General features: G+C 35.6%; 1 protein-coding gene across 5 annotated transcripts in view; it reads left to right on the top strand.

The window, feature by feature from the left end:
• The window catches only part of fus (epithelial splicing regulatory protein fusilli), an 84,548-nt gene extending 61,762 nt beyond the window's left edge, over positions 1 to 22,786 (top strand). For 2 of the 5 annotated variants that reach the window (XM_090176771.1, XM_090176776.1), the window contains exons 6-12: positions 2,987 to 3,152; positions 4,641 to 4,816; positions 6,293 to 6,387; positions 7,555 to 7,782; positions 10,855 to 11,290; positions 12,199 to 12,461; positions 21,350 to 22,389. In XM_090176771.1, coding sequence (XP_090032897.1) covers positions 2,987 to 3,152; positions 4,641 to 4,816; positions 6,293 to 6,387; positions 7,555 to 7,782; positions 10,855 to 11,290; positions 12,199 to 12,461; positions 21,350 to 21,508 — 1,523 coding nt within the window. In that variant the 3' untranslated portion in view covers positions 21,509 to 22,389. Of the gene's footprint in view, positions 1 to 2,986; positions 3,153 to 4,640; positions 4,817 to 6,292; positions 6,388 to 7,554; positions 7,783 to 10,854; positions 11,291 to 12,198; positions 12,462 to 21,349 lie in introns of all 5 variants that reach the window. The other 3 variants (XM_090176773.1, XM_090176772.1, XM_090176774.1) reach the window with 3 other exon arrangements.

Genomic DNA, 22,786 nt, shown 5'->3' with positions numbered 1-22,786 from the left:
GTTAGAAGTCTTGAGAACGTCCTAGTTTTTAAAGATGCTTATTTCCAACACTGTATTCGCCGATAGTTGTCAACTATTTCTATCGTTTATCAACTTTATTTTGAATGTTTATAGCGGATCCACGAATTTCACATTTCTGCCACCAGGTAAAATTGGCGCTACTTAAGTTAAAACAAGTCGTAGCGCGTTTAAGCAGACGATTTTTAATTATATAGAAACAGTCCCATATGGTTTACACGGAAACCAACATTTACAGCGAAGCCGTTAAAGGTTTTATTTTAATGCTTTTATTTGTACTAGATGGCGCAAATTTAATCTTGTCCTGGCGGGAAGGGAGTCAGTACTATCTGACTTATTCTAGGAAAAATACTTAAATTTTGTCAATTTTTTTTATATAGAAAGTGTACTTTCTACATAAAAATCGATTAAAATATATACGAAAAAAAAGATCGAACTCAGAAAAAAATACTTTTTGCTGTTTTCAGGTAATTTAGAATTTCTACGTTGGCGCCATCTGATAAAACTTCAATTATTTAAAAATTGGTCTCTAATGGCGTTACCCCGGTAAAAAGTTACAATCTTTTTATTTTTCATTACACCCATACAATTTCCTTTTCACTCGAATCTGCAAAACGTATATAGTAATCGGCTTTAGAAAATCTGCCGTAGACCGGGTTCGTACAGAACCTGGATAAGTCAGGGATCTATAAAATGGAGGGAAAATGTCAGGGATAAGTGAGGGATTTAAATAATTTCGTGGAAAGTCAGGGATAAGTCAGGGATTTTAGTTAGTCAAAAAAAACCACACATTAACAAAGAATTTTTGACCTAAAATAATAAAAAAAATGTCCAAAAATATAACCAAAAAGGTCAAGAATTTTGTCAAAAATTGGTCAGGGATAACCTGGAAAAGTCAGGATTTTAGATCAGAAATTTTCGTACGAACCCTGGTAGATGGCGCCACAATACACATTGAAATGGCGTATTAAAGAAACATGGACCATAAATATTTTAAAATTATTTGGTCCAAAATTTTTTTTTTAGTTGTGGCCTGATAACAACGTACCATGGTTGGAATATATTTTATTTATATGCCTAACATTGACATTTGGATAGTCACTATATTATTTGGCTTTGTTAGCATCTTCAAAAAAAACAGTCGATAGTACGATTGCCTAATGGTGTCGCTAGTGGCGTTATTTCCTGTTTCTCCATTGTCACGTGTTTGCCTTGAAAACGTTCCCCAGTGCCTAATGAATTACACTTACCGCTTAAAGGGACTTATTACGGCGGCCATCAGTCATTCACTACACTGGCGACCTCTCTGGGTCAACGCACTCTTTCATTTACTTGTTATTCATTTTTAACCCGCGGCGTGAGGTGATTTCGTGGCCGTGTAATTAAATTTTATTTTTGACCGTCCTAACGTTGGCTTAGAATTCAAGCGAAATGTTTTTTAAGGTTAATTTTGAAATTCAGCGATTTTTTAACAATATTTGTAATAAAAAGTTATAGTATGGTGTTGAAGGGTGGTCGGTTGGCTGGATGTCAAATTCTTAAACTATACAATGTTAAATTATTGAAGAATGTATTCCCAATATCATGATTGTATTTAAATTTAATTTTAGATAGTCCTAACTTTGGCTTAAAAATCCTCGATTGTTATTTTTAAGGTTAACTTAAAAATTATAAGCTTTTTTTTAAATATTTGTAATGAAAGATTATAGTACGGTGTTAAAGGGATGTCAAAATTTTAACTAAACAATGTACAATTATTGAAGAATGTATTCCAAAATAATTCGTGTATTTAATTAATTTAGATAGTAATTTTGATTTCAAAGTTAAATTAAGGTTAATTTTATACAAATTAAAAGTTATAGTATGATGTGAGGGCTGGTCGGGTGGCCGGATGTCAACGTTTACGACAAACGTGACGGCATTTTTGATTTTTAACCCTGGTGACCGTGTTTGTGTTTTTTCCGACTACTATTTTTAGATTGTCAAAATGAAGGTCAATCATTCTAGTCGCATCTGCAACGCGCTTCCGTATTCAAACTAGTTTTTATTTTATCATTTTTGTTTTCAATGTATGAATATAATTAGGGATGATTTTAATTGAACCACTAAATTAAGAACTATGTACAAACGATACTAGACCATTAAACAAGCCTTTTCAACTCGTAGAAATATTAAAATGGTTCGATATTTTAATAAAATTTAGCAAATATATAAAGCACGTATAATATAATATAATTACAAAAACATGTACTTCGTTTTTACCTAATTCATAGACTAACAAAATTTAATAGACTTCCCTTTTACCAAATTCACACACTTTTACTTAAACGAAATGTATGTACTTTTAAATCAAATTCCTACACTTAATTTTCACAAAATTCAAATACTCAATTTTTACCAAATATCTACACTTAAACAAGAATTCATATTTAATTTTACAAATACAAAATTCAAATACTTTTATTTTTAAACAAATTCATATTCTTTTACAAAATTTCTTCACTTCACTTCAAATAACTCCATTTTTACAAAATTCAAATAACTCCATTTTTACGAAATTCAAATAACTCAATTTTTACAAAGTTTCTACAAATTCAAATATTCAATTTTTACAAAGTTTCTACAAAATTCAAATATTCAATTTTTACAAAGTTTCTACAAAATTCAAATATTCAATTTTTACAAAGTTTCTACAAAATTCAAATATTCAATTTTTACAAAGTTTCTACAAAATTCAAATATTCAATTTTTACAAAGTTTCTACAAAATTCAAATATTCGATTTTTACAAAGTTTCTACAAAATTCAAATATTCAATTTTTACAAATTTTCTACACTTCCAATACTCAATTTTTTCAAACTTTCTACACTTCAAATACTCAATTTTTACAAACTTTCTGCACTTCTTACCAAATTAATATACTTACAAAATTTAAATACTGGATTTAACAAGAATGTTTTCTTTGCAGGTCACCAATTCGTAGAACCAGAAACGATAAATATTCGTTTAGATCCCGGTATTTGTAGCAAGAACGAAGTGGTAGACAGCAACACGGTGGTGCGGGCGAGGGGTCTACCTTGGCAGTCATCCGACCAGGACATTGCCAAGTTCTTCAGAGGCCTCAACATCGTTAAGTAAGTAATCGGCCTTGATATTATTTCGCTTATAAGACGAAGATGCTCTTGAGGATTCCGTCGCCATTGTTAAGAGGACCTTTGACCTCCATTGTGTCAAACTCAATAAAGCGATAATTTCTGTCGTCGGTTATTATTCATTATCAGATGATTTGTTTTCATTCGCTTTTCATTTTAGTAACGTGTACTGTTTCAATCGCTTTCCTATCCGGTCCACAGTTATTTTTTTTTTTAAATTAAAGGGGAAAGGCCAAGCTTTTCCAAATATGGCCTTATTTCCGTATCAAAAGATTAACAAGACGTTCAATATACTAACACGTACCTTTTTTTGTCTTGAAAAAATAGCTTTTGGCCCAAAAAGTTGAAACGAAAAATAACGCCAGGTGTTTGGGTTTGAATTTTCGCCGCCATCTTAGGGGCTGCCGCCAGCGCCCCTAACCCCGTATGAGCGATTTGCGAACTATCCTCACTTTTAAAATCGCGTAATTTAGGCTTAGGTGTCTTATAACTGTAACGCGCCGCGCGTGCAAAACATATTTTTTGCGTCTTCAGCAGCGCGCGCTTTTACGTTGTTTTTCTGTCTCACCGACTTCTCACCAGGTGTCGCGGCGGACGCGCGCTTTTCGATTTCCCGAAATTTAGTCCTATAATTATCCTATAATTTTTAACCTATAATTCCTATTTATCTTTGAGTACTATTAGCTGGAAGCCCTGGGGAGGAGATACGTCACCGGCTTTGTGCTTCAGTCACGTCGGAATACGTCAGTTTCAGGGAACCAATGAGATACCGGGTTAATTTATGTTTTATCTTAAGGTATGATGGGGATTAGGAGCACGCTGAAAATATTCCGACATTTGCGTAGCTGATAAGCTTAGCTCCCTCAAAAACCACGCTCGCTTCGCTCCAATAATAAAAAACTAGTACGCTATAAAATGAATTTTCCAAAACTTAATTTGCTATAGACGTATAATTTATCAAATCCTTTAAAAATTGAATCAATCAACTTTTATTGTTTATTGTTATCGTTTGCTAAAGTAAATTTTAGATCTATACAGCCTGTATTTGTTTAATTTTTTTATATGTCGAAAGTTCCAAATACTTCTTATACCGATAAAATATTTGTTGAAGTAGTTTCTTTTATCCTTTCTTAATAAAAACGGGGTCTAACTCGTGTGGCTGTATCTGATTATTTGCAAGACGTCAATTTCGTATTGAGAGCGACAGATATTTTTTATTGCGCGCTTCGGTACAACGTTCGAGTTCTACAGTCGATATCTCTCTTTCCAATCAATTAATAACTAATCAGTCGCTCTACCTGCGCCGAGACTGTACAAATGTACCCCTCCTACGGGAAAAGGTACAACAACGGAGCGAGGAATAACTTTAGGCCTAATGATGGCATTTGTTTCTCGTAAATATCCCGCCCCTGGACTGTTTCGGTAGTTTAACTTCTTCGCCGTCGTTGTTAATGGTGGTTTTCTTTGCAGGGGAGGTGTGGCTTTGTGTTTGAGCGCCGCTGGTCGACGGAATGGTGAAGCCTTGGTCAGGTTCGTCAACCAGGAACACAGAGACATGGCCCTTAAGAGACACAAGCACCACATCGGACAGAGGTATATCGAGGTTTACCGGGCCACCGGTGAAGACTTCGTCAATGTTGCCGGAGGTAGGTCATCCCTCATGCGTAACTAGGGGGCGCTGCACTCACAAGGAGACATTCCGAGGTGTTTCGCCCCGATTTTTTGCAAACCGGGGGGTTAAGTAGACCTTCAAGTACCTTGAAAGCTCCAAAAGGGAAAAGTTTCAATGGCCATTCGTTTTGCCATGGCAACCAAAAAGGTTTTTCACAACTCAAGTTTAAACTTTATCTACGTACAATATCATGTAGAAATCACGGATTGACATTTTTCAAAAATCAAGAAATTAAAGTTTTGGCAAACCAATTGGGTAAAATTGATAAAAATGGGTAAATTCGATAAAATTTCGTTAAAATCGTAAAGGTTTACAAACCGTGATTTTCCCACATAATTTTAATCTTGAGTTGTGAAATACATTTTTGATTGCCATGGCAAAACGAATGACCATTGAAAATTTTCCCTCTAGAAGCTTTCAAGGTACATGAAGGTATACTTAACCCCCCAGTTTGAAAAAAAATCGTGGATAAACATTTCGGGATGTCTCCTTGTTAGAATTAAACCTTGATTGCGCAATAGCTCTGAAAATCAGTTCGACAATAATGTTTCCTAATTGCAATACTTATTGTTATTGTGTTACTTATGCTAATAGTAACTATATTACGCCCCTCTTAATCTCCTTATAAAAAATAAAACGAATATTTTATATTATACATTTTGAAGATTTAACTCTTTATGAGCTAGCTTTTCTTTATAGATTGCTTTTTCGGGGTTTTTCCAACTAAACGCGTGTAGTTAAGTTAAAATAATTGGAAATTGCAATCATTAAGAATACCCACTTTAATTGATAAGGTCTTCGATTGGTTTATCTCTTAGACAAATTTTCCAATTTAGAACAATATCCAAATATCTTATCAATTGAACGAATACAATTCAGCGTATGGACTTCCCTTACACTAATATTTACCCTCTCCAATTACCAGGAAAATATTGACAAATATCAATTTTAGCGTTCCACTCCATCGCGAGCTTTGGGTGAAACTAATTCGCGGTATTTGGTTCAATCAAGTTTTCTTAAACAGCGAGCGTATTTCGCTTATTATTAAATTATAGCCTCCTCATCTTGAGAACGAAGTCGCTAATTTTATCATTTCGCGTCAACCGTACGTTTAAAATTATTAGGAGCGGGTCTTATAAAGGAGGCCAAGGCTTATCCGTGGAGAGTTACGCAAATACAAAATTCGATAAGGAAAGTCCAATTAAGTAACGGTGCTTCCACCGGCGAAGGTGTTTTAAATCTATACGCGCTTCTAATACGGTTATCTCTCTGAATTCGCAATCAGCTTGTCAACTTTGTATCTTAAAAATATGTCGAAGGTTCCTATGACTTTCCCACACCGCACTCGGCCAATTAATCGTGGCTGTAGCCGCAACTCAGGCATTGAAATAATTCGCGTAGTTTAAACTGTAGGAGATCCAATTCTTGATGTTTATTTTCCATTTTTCAGGCAATAACAATGAAGCGCAAGCTTTTCTCTCAAAAGGCGGTCAAGTGATAGTGCGCATGCGCGGTTTACCGTATGACTGCACGCCCAAACAAGTGGTAAGTTCCGTTTAAATATGTAAAATTAACCACGGAGAAACTGTAAGGAGTCGCGATATCAGTGGGAGGATGTAAGATTGACGATAAAGGGGGTAAGCATCGGGTCTTCTTTCGCGCTGGTTAAATAGAGGCTTTGACGTCATCTCGCGCGGAAAAAAGACAGATGTAGGTATAATAATAATAATATAATAATCAGCTAGGCTTATACCCAAGGCACCACCTTAGGCCTAAGTCATCAAGCGACTTTTGAAGCCATTAATTCAGGTGGCCGGGTTACAATGCGTAGGATGCTGGTGGCAAGCCCTGCATGCCACGCGATCGAGCCAACAGCTCCCTACACTAACTATTACCGTTAACCTCGACAAGTTTTTATGGAAGGGGAAACCGAAGAACTCGGGGGAAAACCCCTTAAACCAGTGGGGAGAGAACTTGCAAACTCAACGCGGAAGGAGTTGTTGCGAGTTTTCACCCAGTGCCACAAGCTGGGATCGAACCCGGCTCCTCTTGCTGCGAAGCGAAAGTGCTAACCACTCCGCCACCCCAGCAGGAACCCTGGATAAGTCAGGGATTTCTAAATTGGGGAAAAAGTCAAGGGTTCAAATAATATCGTAAAAAATCAGGTATAAGTCATGTATTTTATCAGACAATGAACTTTGCATCACGGAGAATATTCCCCAATATAGTTGGCACCTTTTTCAGAGACGATCTAAGTATGCGGTTATAAAATATAATTAAGTTGGTGATATTTAAAAATAATGGTTTCTTGAAAACATGAAAATTTCCAGGAATATTACTACAAAGATCAGGGATATTGACACAGATTGGCCCGGGATAGCCTGGATAAGTCAGGGATTGGAAATCCGAAAATTTCGTACGAACCCTATAGTGCATTCAAGTGGTTTTAAAGCACGACTCCTTACATTTTCTCCGTGTATTAAAGAAAGAAAATATTAAGTTAAAGGGAGTAGAAAGTTCTATATTTATGGTTGATCAGTTAATTTAACATTTTCGCCACCAAATTTAACAGAAGGTTTGGGCGTAAATGGTGCTAATTACGTTAAAAACTACTTGTTGTACGACTTACAATATCCTATCTTTAGTGACTAGACTAGTCATGGTCAACTGGTTTGGTGTTGATACGAAATAAGTAATTTTTCTTCTCCACAGACGGAGTTCTTCGCCAATGGTTCTCCCGGCTGCGACGTGATGGACGCCGAGGACGGTGTCCTGTTCGTCCGCAAGCCCGATGGCCGGGCCACCGGTGACGCCTTCGTCCTCTTCGAGACGGAAGACATGGCGCAGAGGGCCTTGGTCAAACACAGAGAGGTCATCGGGGCCCGCTACATCGAGTTGTTCCGCAGCACCACGGCTGAAGTCCAACAGGTATTCACAGCTGTAATGATCGTTTTAATGGCCTTCTCTCTTTTGAATTTCAACATAAGCGCCTTTAGCTAAGTTGCCTTTCACGCGTTTTTAAGTTCTTGTAGAAATCAAACGTTATTCAGTTAAGGCTCGTGGCTGGCTGGTTCCTGTTCCAGTTTTAAAAGTTTTCTCAGTTTAGCTATAATCAGTTTCGTGGTGCTTTGGGTAGTTACTTCCTCGCAGGGTTCGTACACGACCTGGAAAAGTCGGGGAATTGGAAAATGTTTCCAAAAGGTCAGGGAATTTGAAAATTATTCTAAAATGTCAGGGAATTTGAAAATTATTCTAAAATGTCAAGGAATTGGAAAATGTTTCCAAAGGTTCAGGGAAAAGTCAGAGAATTTTAAAATGTTTCCAAAAGGTCAGGGAATTTGAAAATTATTCTAAAATGTCAAGGAATTGGAAAATGTTTCCAAAGGTTCAGGGAAAAGTCGGAGAATTTTAAAATGTTTCCAAAAGGTCAGGGAATTTGAAAATTATTCAAAAATGTCAAGGAATTGGAAAATGTTTCCAAAGGTTCAGGGAAAAGTCGGAGAATTTTAAAATGTTTCCAAAAGGTCAGGGAATTTGAAAATTATTCAAAAATGTCAAGGAATTGGAAAATGTTTCCAAAGGTTCAGGGAAAAGTCGGAGAATTTTAAAATGTTTCCAAAAGGTCAGGGAATTTGAAAATTATTCTAAAATGTCAAGGAATTGGAAAATGTTTCCAAAGGTTCAGGGAAAAGTCAGAGAATTTTAAAATGTTTCCAAAAGGTCAGGGAATTTGAAAATTATTCAAAAATACCAGGGAAAAATCAAGGAATTGGAAAATGATCCCAAAAAGTAAGGGAGTTTTAATATGACCCCTAAAAAAACAGGCAAATAAATTTTTGTTAGAAAATCTTTTTCAAGATTTTTACCTCAAATCATTCATTTCTTCTACAAAAATGGTTAGGGAAAATATGGCAATTTGGACAGGGAAAACCTGGAAATGTCAGGGAATTTAATTTCCGGAAATTTTTTACGAACCCTGGTCCTTGTCATTATGGATTTATTCATTATCTATTTAAAATATTTAAATTTCTTCTCGTTATTCCTATTCGAGTGTATTTATTTTTATATAGACAATTTCGTTTTCATTAAATCATTTTTGTGCAAATAAATGTTGATTTTGCACTACCTAAAATTAATATTTATAAATATTTTCTTTTAAAACCATGGTTAATTTATAATATTAACAAGATGTTACGGACATTTAAGTAAACACAATCCCCCCGATTTTATAACTATTTTAAATTTGAACAAATTTGGAATCATCTTGTACATAAACTTAATAAACCCAATCTTGATGAATTTTATCGAAAAGGAATTTTTCGAGTTACCTGGTTTTCGAAATAAGGCAGCGAAACACGAAAACGTTCATTTAAATTAATTTTTATACCAACCGAATTTTTCGAGTTACCTGGAATAAAGTAGCAGTGCGATATTTTTAAGTGATATATCGCCTATAGTTAGAATATTATTATTCAAAAATTACGAGTAATATTAGTAACGATTAATGTCCTTTTATGGTATGGCAAATACGTTCCAGTTAAGAGTTATCGCGCTGGCTGACGCCACGTCCACTGGCTTAAAATGGAGGCTTATCCGAGACTTAAAAGAGTCGCCGCTTGTGAATTTCAATTTTCAACGCGGCGCTAAAGTTTCTCGCAAATGAAAAGACTCCTCTGCTTCGATTAGCTTCTATGGTTAATCGTGAAAACTGGGTTTCTTACATTGTCTTATCGCGTCCTATATTCCTATAAATTTGTTGGGGTTTTTTTAGTGGTCACCCTGAGTTAGGTTCCTTGTTTTTTCGAATTTCCCGCGTGCCTAGTTCGCTTTTCGTAATACAGATGGCGCTTAATGTACTAAATCCCTTTGATAAAATGTAAACTGTAAAGAACTGTACTGAACGGAATTAAGAATATCATCGTCTCCTTAAAAGAAGTTAAATTATATTAAAACAAATTTAAATTTTATTTCTGCAAATTTTCCTGTATGTTCCTATATCATCAAAGAAAATACTCCTATATTCTCCTATAAATCAACTGTTGAATTTCCTATATTCCTATAAATTTGTTGGGGTTTTTTAGTGGTCACCCTGACAAGGAGACATCCCGAAGTGTAACCCACCGATTTTGTTCAAACTCGGGGGATTGGTAGACCTTCGTGTATCATGAAAAATCCTAAAGGGAATTTATTCAATGGGCAACCGTTTTGCCATGGCAACGAAAAATGTTTTTGACAACACAAAATATTAAACTTTCCCATTGAGAATAACATGGGATTTTGACCTCAAATTGATAAAAAGTTGATAAGTTTTGATGGTTTTTTTGTCAATTTTTATCTTTTTTTTCTATTTTTGGCACTTTCGAAATTTGTTCAAATTTTTCACAGGGGGGGAGGGGCAAAATCCCATGTTATTTTCAATGGCAAAATTTCCATTTTATGTTGTCAAAAACATTTTTCGTTGCCATGGCAAAACGGTTGCCCATTGAATAAATTCCATTTAGGATTTTTCATCATACATGAACGTCTACCAATCCCCCGAGTTTGAACGAAATCGGTGGGTTTACACTTCGGGATGTCTCCTTGTGAGTAGTGCTCGGCATTCGATTAATTTTTATCCATGAATAAAATAAGCTCGGTGATATTTAAATAATATTTATTTAAATAACCAATAGTTGAATAAAAACTGTAAAATGTTTAAATAATCGAAAGTGAATAAGCCTATTATTTAAATAAAACAAACAATTCTTTAAATAAATACCACTTTTATTCAAATAAATGCTTGGTTGCGTAAAAAACATAATTAAATAAGTTAAAATTATATTCTTTTTACCAAAGTTTTTTAAATAAATCGGAAAATTGGTGGATAATGAATAAACAATTCCGAGCACTACTTGTGAGTTAGGTTCCTCGGGCATTAGCCACAAATGTTGACTCGTCTTAATAGGCCTTTTGTTTCCGAGTCTGCGAAATCCGCGCCATCGGTTCCGTAACTAATATCTCGATCTCGTATAGGTACTTAATCGCAGCATGGACCCGCGCACCTACGAGCCCCCGCAGCCGCTGATCGCCAATCTGCCGCAAGTGCCGCCTTTGATTCCGCTGCCGACCGGATCCCGCAAAGACTGCGTCCGCCTACGAGGTCTTCCGTACGAGGCGCAGGTGGAACATATCTTGGAATTCCTGGGCGAACACTCGAAGAACATCGTCTTCCAAGGCGTGCACATGGTCTACAACGCTCAAGGTCAACCGTCCGGCGAGGCGTTCATCCAAATGGACTCGGAGCAGTCCGCTTACTTATCCGCCCAACAAAGACACCATCGCTACATGGTCTTCGGCAAGAAGCAACGCTACATTGAAGTCTTCCAATGCTCAGTCGACGATATGAATCTAGTACTGACGGGAGGAATTCCCCTACAAAGGCAGCTATTATCACCAGGTAATGTTCAAGGTGACGTATCGTTTATATGCATTTTTTGTCGTTGCTTCAATATCATGGGGAATATCTCTCAAATTGTGTTAAATATATAAAACCATACTCGTTTTAAAGTCAGAATCGAATTCAAAAGTTCAATTTCGCGAAACCAGAATATCTCTCTTAGAGATAAGTTACCATCTTCCTATATCGCTAATGTTCAGGGCAGTGTTGGGCACCGCTCCTCTCATTGTGAGCGGATTTGTTATTATGAGCGAAAATGAGCGGTAAAATATCTTTAAAAGAGCGCAAAACAAAAATGAGAGGAGCGCCAATTATACCGCTCAAAAAAGAGCGGAAAGAGAGGACCGAAAATTTTACCGCTCAAAAAGACGTGAGCGTAACCGGCTCTTTGACGAAAATATTTCCAAAAGGGAATTTGAAAATGGTCCCAAAAAGTAAGGGAATTTTAAAATGACTCCTAAAAAATCAGGCAAATAAATTTTCGAAAGAAAATATTTTTCAAGATTTCTACCTCCAACCATTCATTTATTCTACCAAAATAGTCAGGAAAAATTTAGCAATTTTGTCAGGGAAAACCTGGAAATGTCAGGGAATTAAATTTCCGTGCCGTGTGATTTTCTAACATTATTACAGTATTTATTATTAAAAGCAAATATCCCCAAGTAGTGTTATGTCTCATAAGCGATAAATATATATTTAATAATAATCAGCTAGGCTAATACCCTTGGCACCACCTAGGCCCAAGATATCTAGCGACTTTTGAAGCCATTAATTTAGGTGGCCGGGTTACAACGCGTAGGAGGGTGGTGGCAAGCCCTTCACGCTACGCGAGCCAACAGCATAAACCCATTTTATTGAAGTAGCAATTTTTGCGAGTAATTGTCGTAATGTTTGTAAGTATAACCTTGTCCCGTTTGCAGGAGGAGGTGCCGGAACCATGTTACCTCCGCCCTACGGTTCCTACCCTTACGTGCAACAGCCGCAAGTCCTGTCGGCGGTGGCGCCCTTGACCCCGAGGCTGCCGACGTACTATTCGCCGATCTTCTACTGGCCGTACCCGAGTCCACCGGTGTCACCCACAACATACTACCCACACTCAGGTCCAACTATGGTAATCATGCGAGGCATTCCATTTTCCGCCTCTGTCTCTGATATAATCTCCTTCTTCCGGGGCTTGATCGAGGTTAGGCTGGCTTTACTAACCCTTTGCTCACTATTTTTTGGTTCTTCGTTCGGAGATGAACTAATTTACCTCTTTTACCACGAATTTATTCGTTTCTACCTAGAATATCGAACTGTATTAGGTGATCCTACATCAGTCGAGGGGATGGGAGGGGCTTCTTTATTATGACGTAAAAGGCGGGAACGCCCATTCTAGCCCCAGATGCAGGGTTGAACTAAAACCGTTTTTTTATTTAATAAAAACCCAAAAAACCGGATTTTGTTTAAATCATGTTTTTTAAACGCTGCATTATATTAATTTTAATCTATTTTTCGCTTTTGTTTAACCGTGCATACATATTATCATAAGTCTATAATATTTCCATATGTTTGGGGAATATTTTACTGAGAGCTAGTAACGGAGTGACGTCATCACAAGAAGAAAATCTCCCCCTAGCGAGGCGCTGTCTAAGGCTACCAGTGGTGCGGGAGCGAACTGACGCAAAACGGCGACGAAGCCAGTAATTCAGTCTGTCTTGTGAATAGCTTTCAGTAAAACTTTGCTTATGAGAAATTTAAACTGTCACACTTATGTAACAATATTATACACTTATGATATTACCAATCAACTAAAAATTATGAGTAATAAATAGAGGTCGGGGACGGTTAATCATTATCCATGATTAAACTGATTTTTTTGGGAAAAAATATAAACAAAGAAATTTACCGGTTAATATGTCGGAAAATGATTTAAAAACATTTATTATTCGTAAAATTTGAGCTTTTTATCGAACAAACGTCGTTTTTCCGTTTAATTTTACAATTTTATTAAAAAATTAATCGGATAACACATAAATATAAATTACTTGATCAAAACGTTTTACGAATAATTTTGAGAGCTTTATCTATTGAATAAAAGTTAACCATCCCCGACCTCTAGTAATAAAAAATACGCATAGATTAAACCACGCGCAATTTAATTTTGTATAAATGCAGGGTGACCAGGAAAATGCCTAAAACAATTTATAGAAAAAAATGGGAAATTTTCAAGCGAATTAAAAGAAAATATAAGAAAAACCTTATACAAAAATAAGGATTATTATCGAAAAACAGTAGATAAAATAAAGTTAAATATAGGATGAAGAAGGGTACCCGACTACGGAATTTATAGGAAGGTATTGAGAATATAGGAAATGTGGTCACCTTGTAAATGTTTCAGAAATGTAATCATTTCGGTAAGAACAGTTTTTAATATTTTTTAGTTTATTAAAAAAACTTGGTTTAATACCATGAATTAAACCATGGTTTAAACCAGATGATAGAAAGGCTAATTACAGTTCGATATTCATGGTGGAGGTTAATAAATTCATGCTTTTACTTATTGGTTTACCTTTCTTTCGAAGGTGTTTCGGTTCTTCAAGCACTATATTTACTATTTTTCTAATTTAACGTAATAGTGGTAACACGATCTTCTAATTGAGGGGTTAGCGTACTCTCGGTTTTTTAGTGCAACTCGTTCGTCAGTTTTATGTCAGGAAAGAAATGAAATTGTGCGCCATCTATATTGATACCGCAAATTACGTATATAAGAAATTATAAAAAGCTTATTAATTTATGGTACCAATATAAATATTTTACTTTCTTAATTATTTGTAATAATATCCTAATATTTAAACCGAAATTATGTAATACGTTAAGCTTCGTAGTGTACCATAATTTACGCTCGAAAATCGTATTAGTTCCACTAGCTGTCGTTAGATGGCGGGAAACACCTCTGTATCTTGCCGCAACTAGACGAACGGGTTGCACTTCGTTAAGTGTCAGAAATAGTCGGTGCGCTGACCTCTCCATGAAAGGATCCTGGTGGTAAATTGTTCTTCTCTGAAAACAAACGAAACTTACAGCCGTGCTTTTGACTATTCGCGCCAAATTTCACCTTCAATTATACACGCGTGGTTTCTGTAAAAGTAGTTCAAAACGCGTTGAAATTAAAAAGCACCGCTGTATTGTTTTTCTTGTCATGTTGTTTTAAGCGCACACGTATTTACATTTATCCTATGGTAATGCGAAGGGTAAGTTTTGGTTGGGTTTTTCAGTTTTCTAGGTGAAGGTACTGGTGCTTTAGTTTAACAGGGTTGCCACACGTCAGGGAATTTAAAAATGACCCTAAAACGTCGGGGAATTTTTAGAATTTGTAAAACGTCGGGGAATTTTTAGAATTTGTAAAACGTCGGGGAATTTTTAGAATTTGTAAAACGTCGGGGAATTTTTAGAATTTGTAAAAAGTCGGGGAATTTTGAGAATTTGTAAAAAGTCGGGGAATTCAGTTTTATCTTGACCCTTTTTAAGGTAATTTTACTCTAGATCTATGGCAAATTCTGTTATTATTCTTTAGATCGTTGAAAGGTTTTTTAACGTTTAACTTTTTTACTGAAATATAAGTAAAATTTATGAATTTCTGATAAATGGAAAAGTTAAAAACTTGTCTAGTTTTGACCTTATAAAGTCAGGGAAAATAACATGAAATGGTCAGGGAAAATAACTGGAAATGGTCAGGGAAAATGACTTGAAATGGTCAGGGAAAATAACTTGAAATGGTCAGGGAAAATAACTTGAAATGGTCAGGGAAAATAACTTGAAATGGTCAGGGTAAATAACTTGAAATGGTCAGGGTAAATAACTTGAAATGGTCAGGGAAAATAACTTGAAATGGTCAGGGAAAATAACTTGAAATGGTCAGGGAAAATAACTTGAAATGGTCAGGGAAAATAACTTGAAATGGTCAGGGAAAATAACTTGAAATGGTCAGGGAAAATAACTTGAAATGGTCAGGGAAAATAACTTGAAATGGTCAGGGAAAATAACTTATGGTCAGGGAAAATAACTTATGGTCAGGGAAAATAACTTATGGTCAGGGAAAATAACTTGAAATGGTCAGGGAAAATAACTTGAAATGGTCAGGGAAAATAACTTGAAATGGTCAGGGAAAATAACTTGAAATGGTCAGGGAAAATAACTTGAAATGGTCAGGGAAAATAACTTGAAATGGTCAGGGAAAATAACTTGAAATGGTCAGGGAAAATAACTGGAAATGGTCAGGGAAAATAACTGGAAATGGTCAGGGAAAATAACTTGAAATGGTCAGGGAAAATAACTTGAAATGGTCAGGGAAAATAACTTGAAATGGTCAGGGAAAATAACTGGAAATGGTCAGGGAAAATAACTTGAAATGGTCAGGGAAAATAACTTGAAATGGTCAGGGAAAATAACTTGAAATGGTCAGGGAAAATAACTTGAAATGGTCAGGGAAAATAACTTGAAATGGTCAGGGAAAATAACTTGAAATGGTCAGGGAAAATAACTTGAAATGGTCAGGGAAAATAACTTGAAATGGTCAGGGAAAATAACTTGAAATGGTCAGGGAAAATAACTTGAAATGGTCAGGGAAAATAACTTGAAATGGTCAGGGAAAATAACTTGAAATGGTCAGGGAAAATAACTTGAAATGGTCAGGGAAAATAACTTGAAATGGTCAGGGAAAATAACTTGAAATGGTCAGGGAAAATAACTTGAAATGGTCAGGGAAAATAACTTGAAATGGTCAGGGAAAATAACTTGAAATGGTCAGGGAAAATAACTTGAAATGGTCAGGGAAAATAACTTGAAATGGTCAGGGAAAATAACTTGAAATGGTCAGGGAAAATAACTTGAAATGGTCAGGGAAAATAACTGGAAATGGTCAGGGAAAATAACTGGAAATGGTCAGGGAAAATAACTGGAAATGGTCAGGGAAAATAACTGGAAATGGTCAGGGAAAATAACTGGAAATGGTCAGGGAAAATAACTGGAAATGGTCAGGGAAAATAACTTGAAATGGTCAGGGAAAATAACTGGAAATGGTCAGGGAAAATAACTGGAAATGGTCAGGGAAAATAACTTGAAATGGTCAGGGAAAATAACTTGAAATGGTCAGGGAAAATAACTTGAAATGGTCAGGGAAAATAACTTGAAATGGTCAGGGAAAATAACTTGAAATGGTCAGGGAAAATAACTTGAAATGGTCAGGGAAAATAACTTGAAATGGTCAGGGAAAATAACTTGAAATGGTCAGGGAAAATAACTTGAAATGGTCAGGGAAAATAACTTGAAATGGTCAGGGAAAATAACTTGAAATGGTCAGGGAAAATAACTTGAAATGGTCAGGGAAAATAACTTGAAATGGTCAGGGAAAATAACTTGAAATGGTCAGGGAAAATAACTTGAAATGGTCAGGGAAAATAACTTGAAATGGTCAGGGAAAATAACTTGAAATGGTCAGGGAAAATAACTTGAAATGGTCAGGGAAAATAACTTGAAATGGTCAGGGAAAATAACTTGAAATGGTCAGGGAAAATAACTTGAAATGGTCAGGGAAAATAACTTGAAATGGTCAGGGAAAATAACTTGAAATGGTCAGGGAAAATAACTTGAAATGGTCAGGGAAAATAACTTGAAATGGTCAGGGAAAATAACTTGAAATGGTCAGGGAAAATAACTTGAAATGGTCAGGGAAAATAACTTGAAATGGTCAGGGAAAATAACTTGAAATGGTCAGGGAAAATAACTTGAAATGGTCAGGGAAAATAACTTGAAATGGTCAGGGAAAATAACTTGAAATGGTCAGGGAAAATAACTTGAAATGGTCAGGGAAAATAACTTGAAATGGTCAGGGAAAATAACTTGAAATGGTCAGGGAAAATAACTTGAAATGGTCAGGGAAAATAACTTGAAATGGTCAGGGAAAATAACTTGAAATGGTCAGGGAAAATAACTTGAAATGGTCAGGGAAAATAACTTGAAATGGTCAGGGAAAATAACTTGAAATGGTCAGGGAAAATAACTTGAAATGGTCAGGGAAAATAACTTGAAATGGTCAGGGAAAATAACTTGAAATGGTCAGGGAAAATAACTTGAAATGGTCAGGGAAAATAACTTGAAATGGTCAGGGAAAATAACTTGAAATGGTCAGGGAAAATAACTTGAAATGGTCAGGGAAAATAACTTGAAATGGTCAGGGAAAATAACTTGAAATGGTCAGGGAAAATAACTTGAAATGGTCAGGGAAAATAACTTGAAATGGTCAGGGAAAATAACTTGAAATGGTCAGGGAAAATAACTTGAAATGGTCAGGGAAAATAACTTGAAATGGTCAGGGAAAATAACTTGAAATGGTCAGGGAAAATAACTTGAAATGGTCAGGGAAAATAACTGGAAATGGTCAGGGAAAATAACTGGAAATGGTCAGGGAAAATAACTGGAAATGGTCAGGGAAAATAACTGGAAATGGTCAGGGAAAATAACTTGAAATGGTCAGGGAAAATAACTGGAAATGGTCAGGGAAAATAACTGGAAATGGTCAGGGAAAATAACTGGAAATGGTCAGGGAAAATAACTGGAAATGGTCAGGGAAAATAACTGGAAATGGTCAGGGAAAATAACTGGAAATGGTCAGGGAAAATAACTGGAAATGGTCAGGGAAAATAACTTGAAATGGTCAGGGAAAATAACTTGAAATGGTCAGGGAAAATAACTTGAAATGGTCAGGGAAAATAACTTGAAATGGTCAGGGAAAATAACTTGAAATGGTCAGGGAAAATAACTGGAAATGGTCAGGGAAAATAACTGGAAATGGTCAGGGAAAATAACTGGAAATGGTCAGGGAAAATAACTTGAAATGGTCAGGGAAAATAACTGGAAATGGTCAGGGAAAATAACTGGAAATGGTCAGGGAAAATAACTTGAAATGGTCAGGGAAAATAACTGGAAATGGTCAGGGAAAATAACTGGAAATGGTCAGGGAAAATAACTGGAAATGGTCAGGGAAAATAACTTGAAATGGTCAGGGAAAATAACTTGAAATGGTCAGGGAAAATAACTTGAAATGGTCAGGGAAAATAACTTGAAATGGTCAGGGAAAATAACTTGAAATGGTCAGGGAAAATAACTTGAAATGGTCAGGGAAAATAACTTGAAATGGTCAGGGAAAATAACTTGAAATGGTCAGGGAAAATAACTTGAAATGGTCAGGGAAAATAACTTGAAATGGTCAGGGAAAATAACTTGAAATGGTCAGGGAAAATAACTTGAAATGGTCAGGGAAAATAACTTGAAATGGTCAGGGAAAATAACTTGAAATGGTCAGGGAAAATAACTTGAAATGGTCAGGGAAAATAACTGGAAATGGTCAGGGAAAATAACTGGAAATGGTCAGGGAAAATAACTGGAAATGGTCAGGGAAAATAACTGGAAATGGTCAGGGAAAATAACTTGAAATGGTCAGGGAAAATAACTTGAAATGGTCAGGGAAAATAACTGGAAATGGTCAGGGAAAATAACTGGAAATGGTCAGGGAAAATAACTTGAAATGGTCAGGGAAAATAACTGGAAATGGTCAGGGAAAATAACTGGAAATGGTCAGGGAAAATAACTGGAAATGGTCAGGGAAAATAACTGGAAATGGTCAGGGAAAATAACTTGAAATGGTCAGGGAAAATAACTTGAAATGGTCAGGGAAAATAACTTGAAATGGTCAGGGAAAATAACTTGAAATGGTCAGGGAAAATAACTTGAAATGGTCAGGGAAAATAACTGGAAATGGTCAGGGAAAATAACTGGAAATGGTCAGGGAAAATAACTGGAAATGGTCAGGGAAAATAACTGGAAATGGTCAGGGAAAATAACTTGAAATGGTCAGGGAAAATAACTGGAAATGGTCAGGGAAAATAACTTGAAATGGTCAGGGAAAATAACTGGAAATGGTCAGGGAAAATAACTGGAAATGGTCAGGGAAAATAACTGGAAATGGTCAGGGAAAATAACTTGAAATGGTCAGGGAAAATAACTTGAAATGGTCAGGGAAAATAACTTGAAATGGTCAGGGAAAATAACTTGAAATGGTCAGGGAAAATAACTTGAAATGGTCAGGGAAAATAACTTGAAATGGTCAGGGAAAATAACTTGAAATGGTCAGGGAAAATAACTTGAAATGGTCAGGGAAAATAACTTGAAATGGTCAGGGAAAATAACTTGAAATGGTCAGGGAAAATAACTTGAAATGGTCAGGGAAAATAACTTGAAATGGTCAGGGAAAATAACTTGAAATGGTCAGGGAAAATAACTGGAAATGGTCAGGGAAAATAACTGGAAATGGTCAGGGAAAATAACTGGAAATGGTCAGGGAAAATAACTGGAAATGGTCAGGGAAAATAACTGGAAATGGTCAGGGAAAATAACTTGAAATGGTCAGGGAAAATAACTGGAAATGGTCAGGGAAAATAACTGGAAATGGTCAGGGAAAATAACTTGAAATGGTCAGGGAAAATAACTGGAAATGGTCAGGGAAAATAACTGGAAATGGTCAGGGAAAATAACTGGAAATGGTCAGGGAAAATAACTGGAAATGGTCAGGGAAAATAACTGGAAATGGTCAGGGAAAATAACTGGAAATGGTCAGGGAAAATAACTTGAAATGGTCAGGGAAAATAACTTGAAATGGTCAGGGAAAATAACTTGAAATGGTCAGGGAAAATAACTTGAAATGGTCAGGGAAAATAACTTGAAATGGTCAGGGAAAATAACTGGAAATGGTCAGGGAAAATAACTGGAAATGGTCAGGGAAAATAACTGGAAATGGTCAGGGAAAATAACTTGAAATGGTCAGGGAAAATAACTGGAAATGGTCAGGGAAAATAACTGGAAATGGTCAGGGAAAATAACTGGAAATGGTCAGGGAAAATAACTGGAAATGGTCAGGGAAAATAACTGGAAATGGTCAGGGAAAATAACTGGAAATGGTCAGGGAAAATAACTGGAAATGGTCAGGGAAAATAACTGGAAATGGTCAGGGAAAATAACTTGAAATGGTCAGGGAAAATAACTTGAAATGGTCAGGGAAAATAACTTGAAATGGTCAGGGAAAATAACTTGAAATGGTCAGGGAAAATAACTTGAAATGGTCAGGGAAAATAACTTGAAATGGTCAGGGAAAATAACTTGAAATGGTCAGGGAAAATAACTTGAAATGGTCAGGGAAAATAACTTGAAATGGTCAGGGAAAATAACTTGAAATGGTCAGGGAAAATAACTTGAAATGGTCAGGGAAAATAACTTGAAATGGTCAGGGAAAATAACTTGAAATGGTCAGGGAAAATAACTTGAAATGGTCAGGGAAAATAACTTGAAATGGTCAGGGAAAATAACTTGAAATGGTCAGGGAAAATAACTTGAAATGGTCAGGGAAAATAACTTGAAATGGTCAGGGAAAATAACTTGAAATGGTCAGGGAAAATAACTTGAAATGGTCAGGGAAAATAACTTGAAATGGTCAGGGAAAATAACTTGAAATGGTCAGGGAAAATAACTTGAAATGGTCAGGGAAAATAACTTGAAATGGTCAGGGAAAATAACTTGAAATGGTCAGGGAAAATAACTTGAAATGGTCAGGGAAAATAACTTGAAATGGTCAGGGAAAATAACTTGAAATGGTCAGGGAAAATAACTTGAAATGGTCAGGGAAAATAACTTGAAATGGTCAGGGAAAATAACTTGAAATGGTCAGGGAAAATAACTTGAAATGGTCAGGGAATTTGAATCTGAGAATATTGTGGCAACCCTGTGTGAGTTTTAAGGGCCCTTTTGCTGGAGAAAGTGTTGGTTTTTTGGTGCATTTGTTTCATTGGTGGGATTGTGTCGTATCTTGTGGAAGCAAAGGCTTAAGACTTTTCATCGCTTGGAGTCTTTCAATCCAATACTTTAACCCAACCCTTTTTTAAAAATGAAAACCCTCCATTTTTACCAATCATATTTAAAAAAAAATATTAACCCTTGGTTAGTGCTAGTTTTTTTAACGATATTTCGATTTTGTCCATATAGTTAAGTCCAGAATGTATACAAGTGCAACGTAACGGCGACGGCAGAGCTAATGGCGAAGCTCTGGTGACTTTCCCGACTAGAATCGACGCCGAGCGCGCCATCCAGGAGAAAAATCGGCAAAATTTGGGGACCCGCTACGTTGAACTATTTATGGCCTAAGGATAATTCCCAAAAGTAACCGTCATTATGTGATTTTTGCGCTGATCGTATAATTCAATTGAAAAAGGAAGCTGCGATATATTAAAACAAACTGGAGAACTATTTTTGACTCCCCCGTAAGCGCGTTCTCACAATTTATTCGTTTTTCCCGCGCGATTTTTTTCTATACACCAATGAAATAACGACACGTCTCTGACAAATCAACTCGGATTGGTTCGCGAATACGCAATCTCCGTTCTCCACTTTCCCGCGTTATTCTCGACCAATCGAAAGACTCCGCTTTTCCCCGAACAAGATTTTGATTGGATGACCTCTAAATTCAAGCAAAGATTTAAATCAAAATTTATATTTTTGAAAAAAATATTTTGATATATTTTATTTTTTTATAATAAGAAAAAAACATTACCCGTGGAAATTAATCACTTTGTGATTTAAAGAAATTTTTATTGCATTTTCAAATCTATTTGAAAAACCGCTACTTTTATTAGTAGTTAAAATATTCAGAATTTTATTTTATTCTGACGAAATCCTGCATAACCTATTTTATAAAAAAAATTCGATTAAAATGAACTAAAATTAAATTTTTTGTATAATTTACTTTCATCAAATCTTTTATTTACCATTCCTTATTTTTAAACGAAAACATTTCCCCCCCAATTACATCCAAACACCCCCTCCCCTATTAATTTATTATTTAGTTGGTTGTGTTCAGTTAAAAATAATTTTTCAAAATATTGATATATTTTTAATTATAAGCGGAATTGCGGTCAAAAACCTTTTTATATATATAAATATATATATGAGAATTCCAAATCCATACATAACATTCCAAAAAAAACAAATTTTTTGTAAACATTGTCTTATTAAAAAATTTGTATCAATTGTAATATTTTTAGACGATTTTTTTTGGTATCGTGAAATTGTGCCTTACGTTGCTCGAAAGATAAAAAATATGGCACAATTAGAATAGCTCAAATGAAATGAAATTAATCAAAATGCGGGAGAAAAAATATTAATCTAATATTGTTAGAAAAATAATATTTATAGGTACGAATAAAAAGCCTTAAATGCACGTAGAACAGTTCAGAGATGTCCTTGAACTCCTTTGAACCGGTTCAGAATCGTTTACAATAGCGCCAGATAAAAAATGTTGACGCGTTAATTTTTTTAGTAGGCCTAACCGAGGCTTAGTGAGTTTATCATAGAATTTTTATAACGATATTTCGTGATTTTTTTTTAGTTATTACATGAGATTATAACTTAATTATCTACTCTTAA

This window comes from Leiobunum rupestre, chromosome 5, assembly GCF_980474605.1.
Source record: "Leiobunum rupestre chromosome 5, qqLeiRupe1.1.hap1, whole genome shotgun sequence".
Classification (NCBI taxonomy): Eukaryota; Metazoa; Arthropoda; class Arachnida; order Opiliones; family Sclerosomatidae; genus Leiobunum; species Leiobunum rupestre.
The sequence above is the reverse complement of the archived record's forward strand: the minus strand, read 5'-3'. Positions and strand labels throughout refer to the sequence as shown.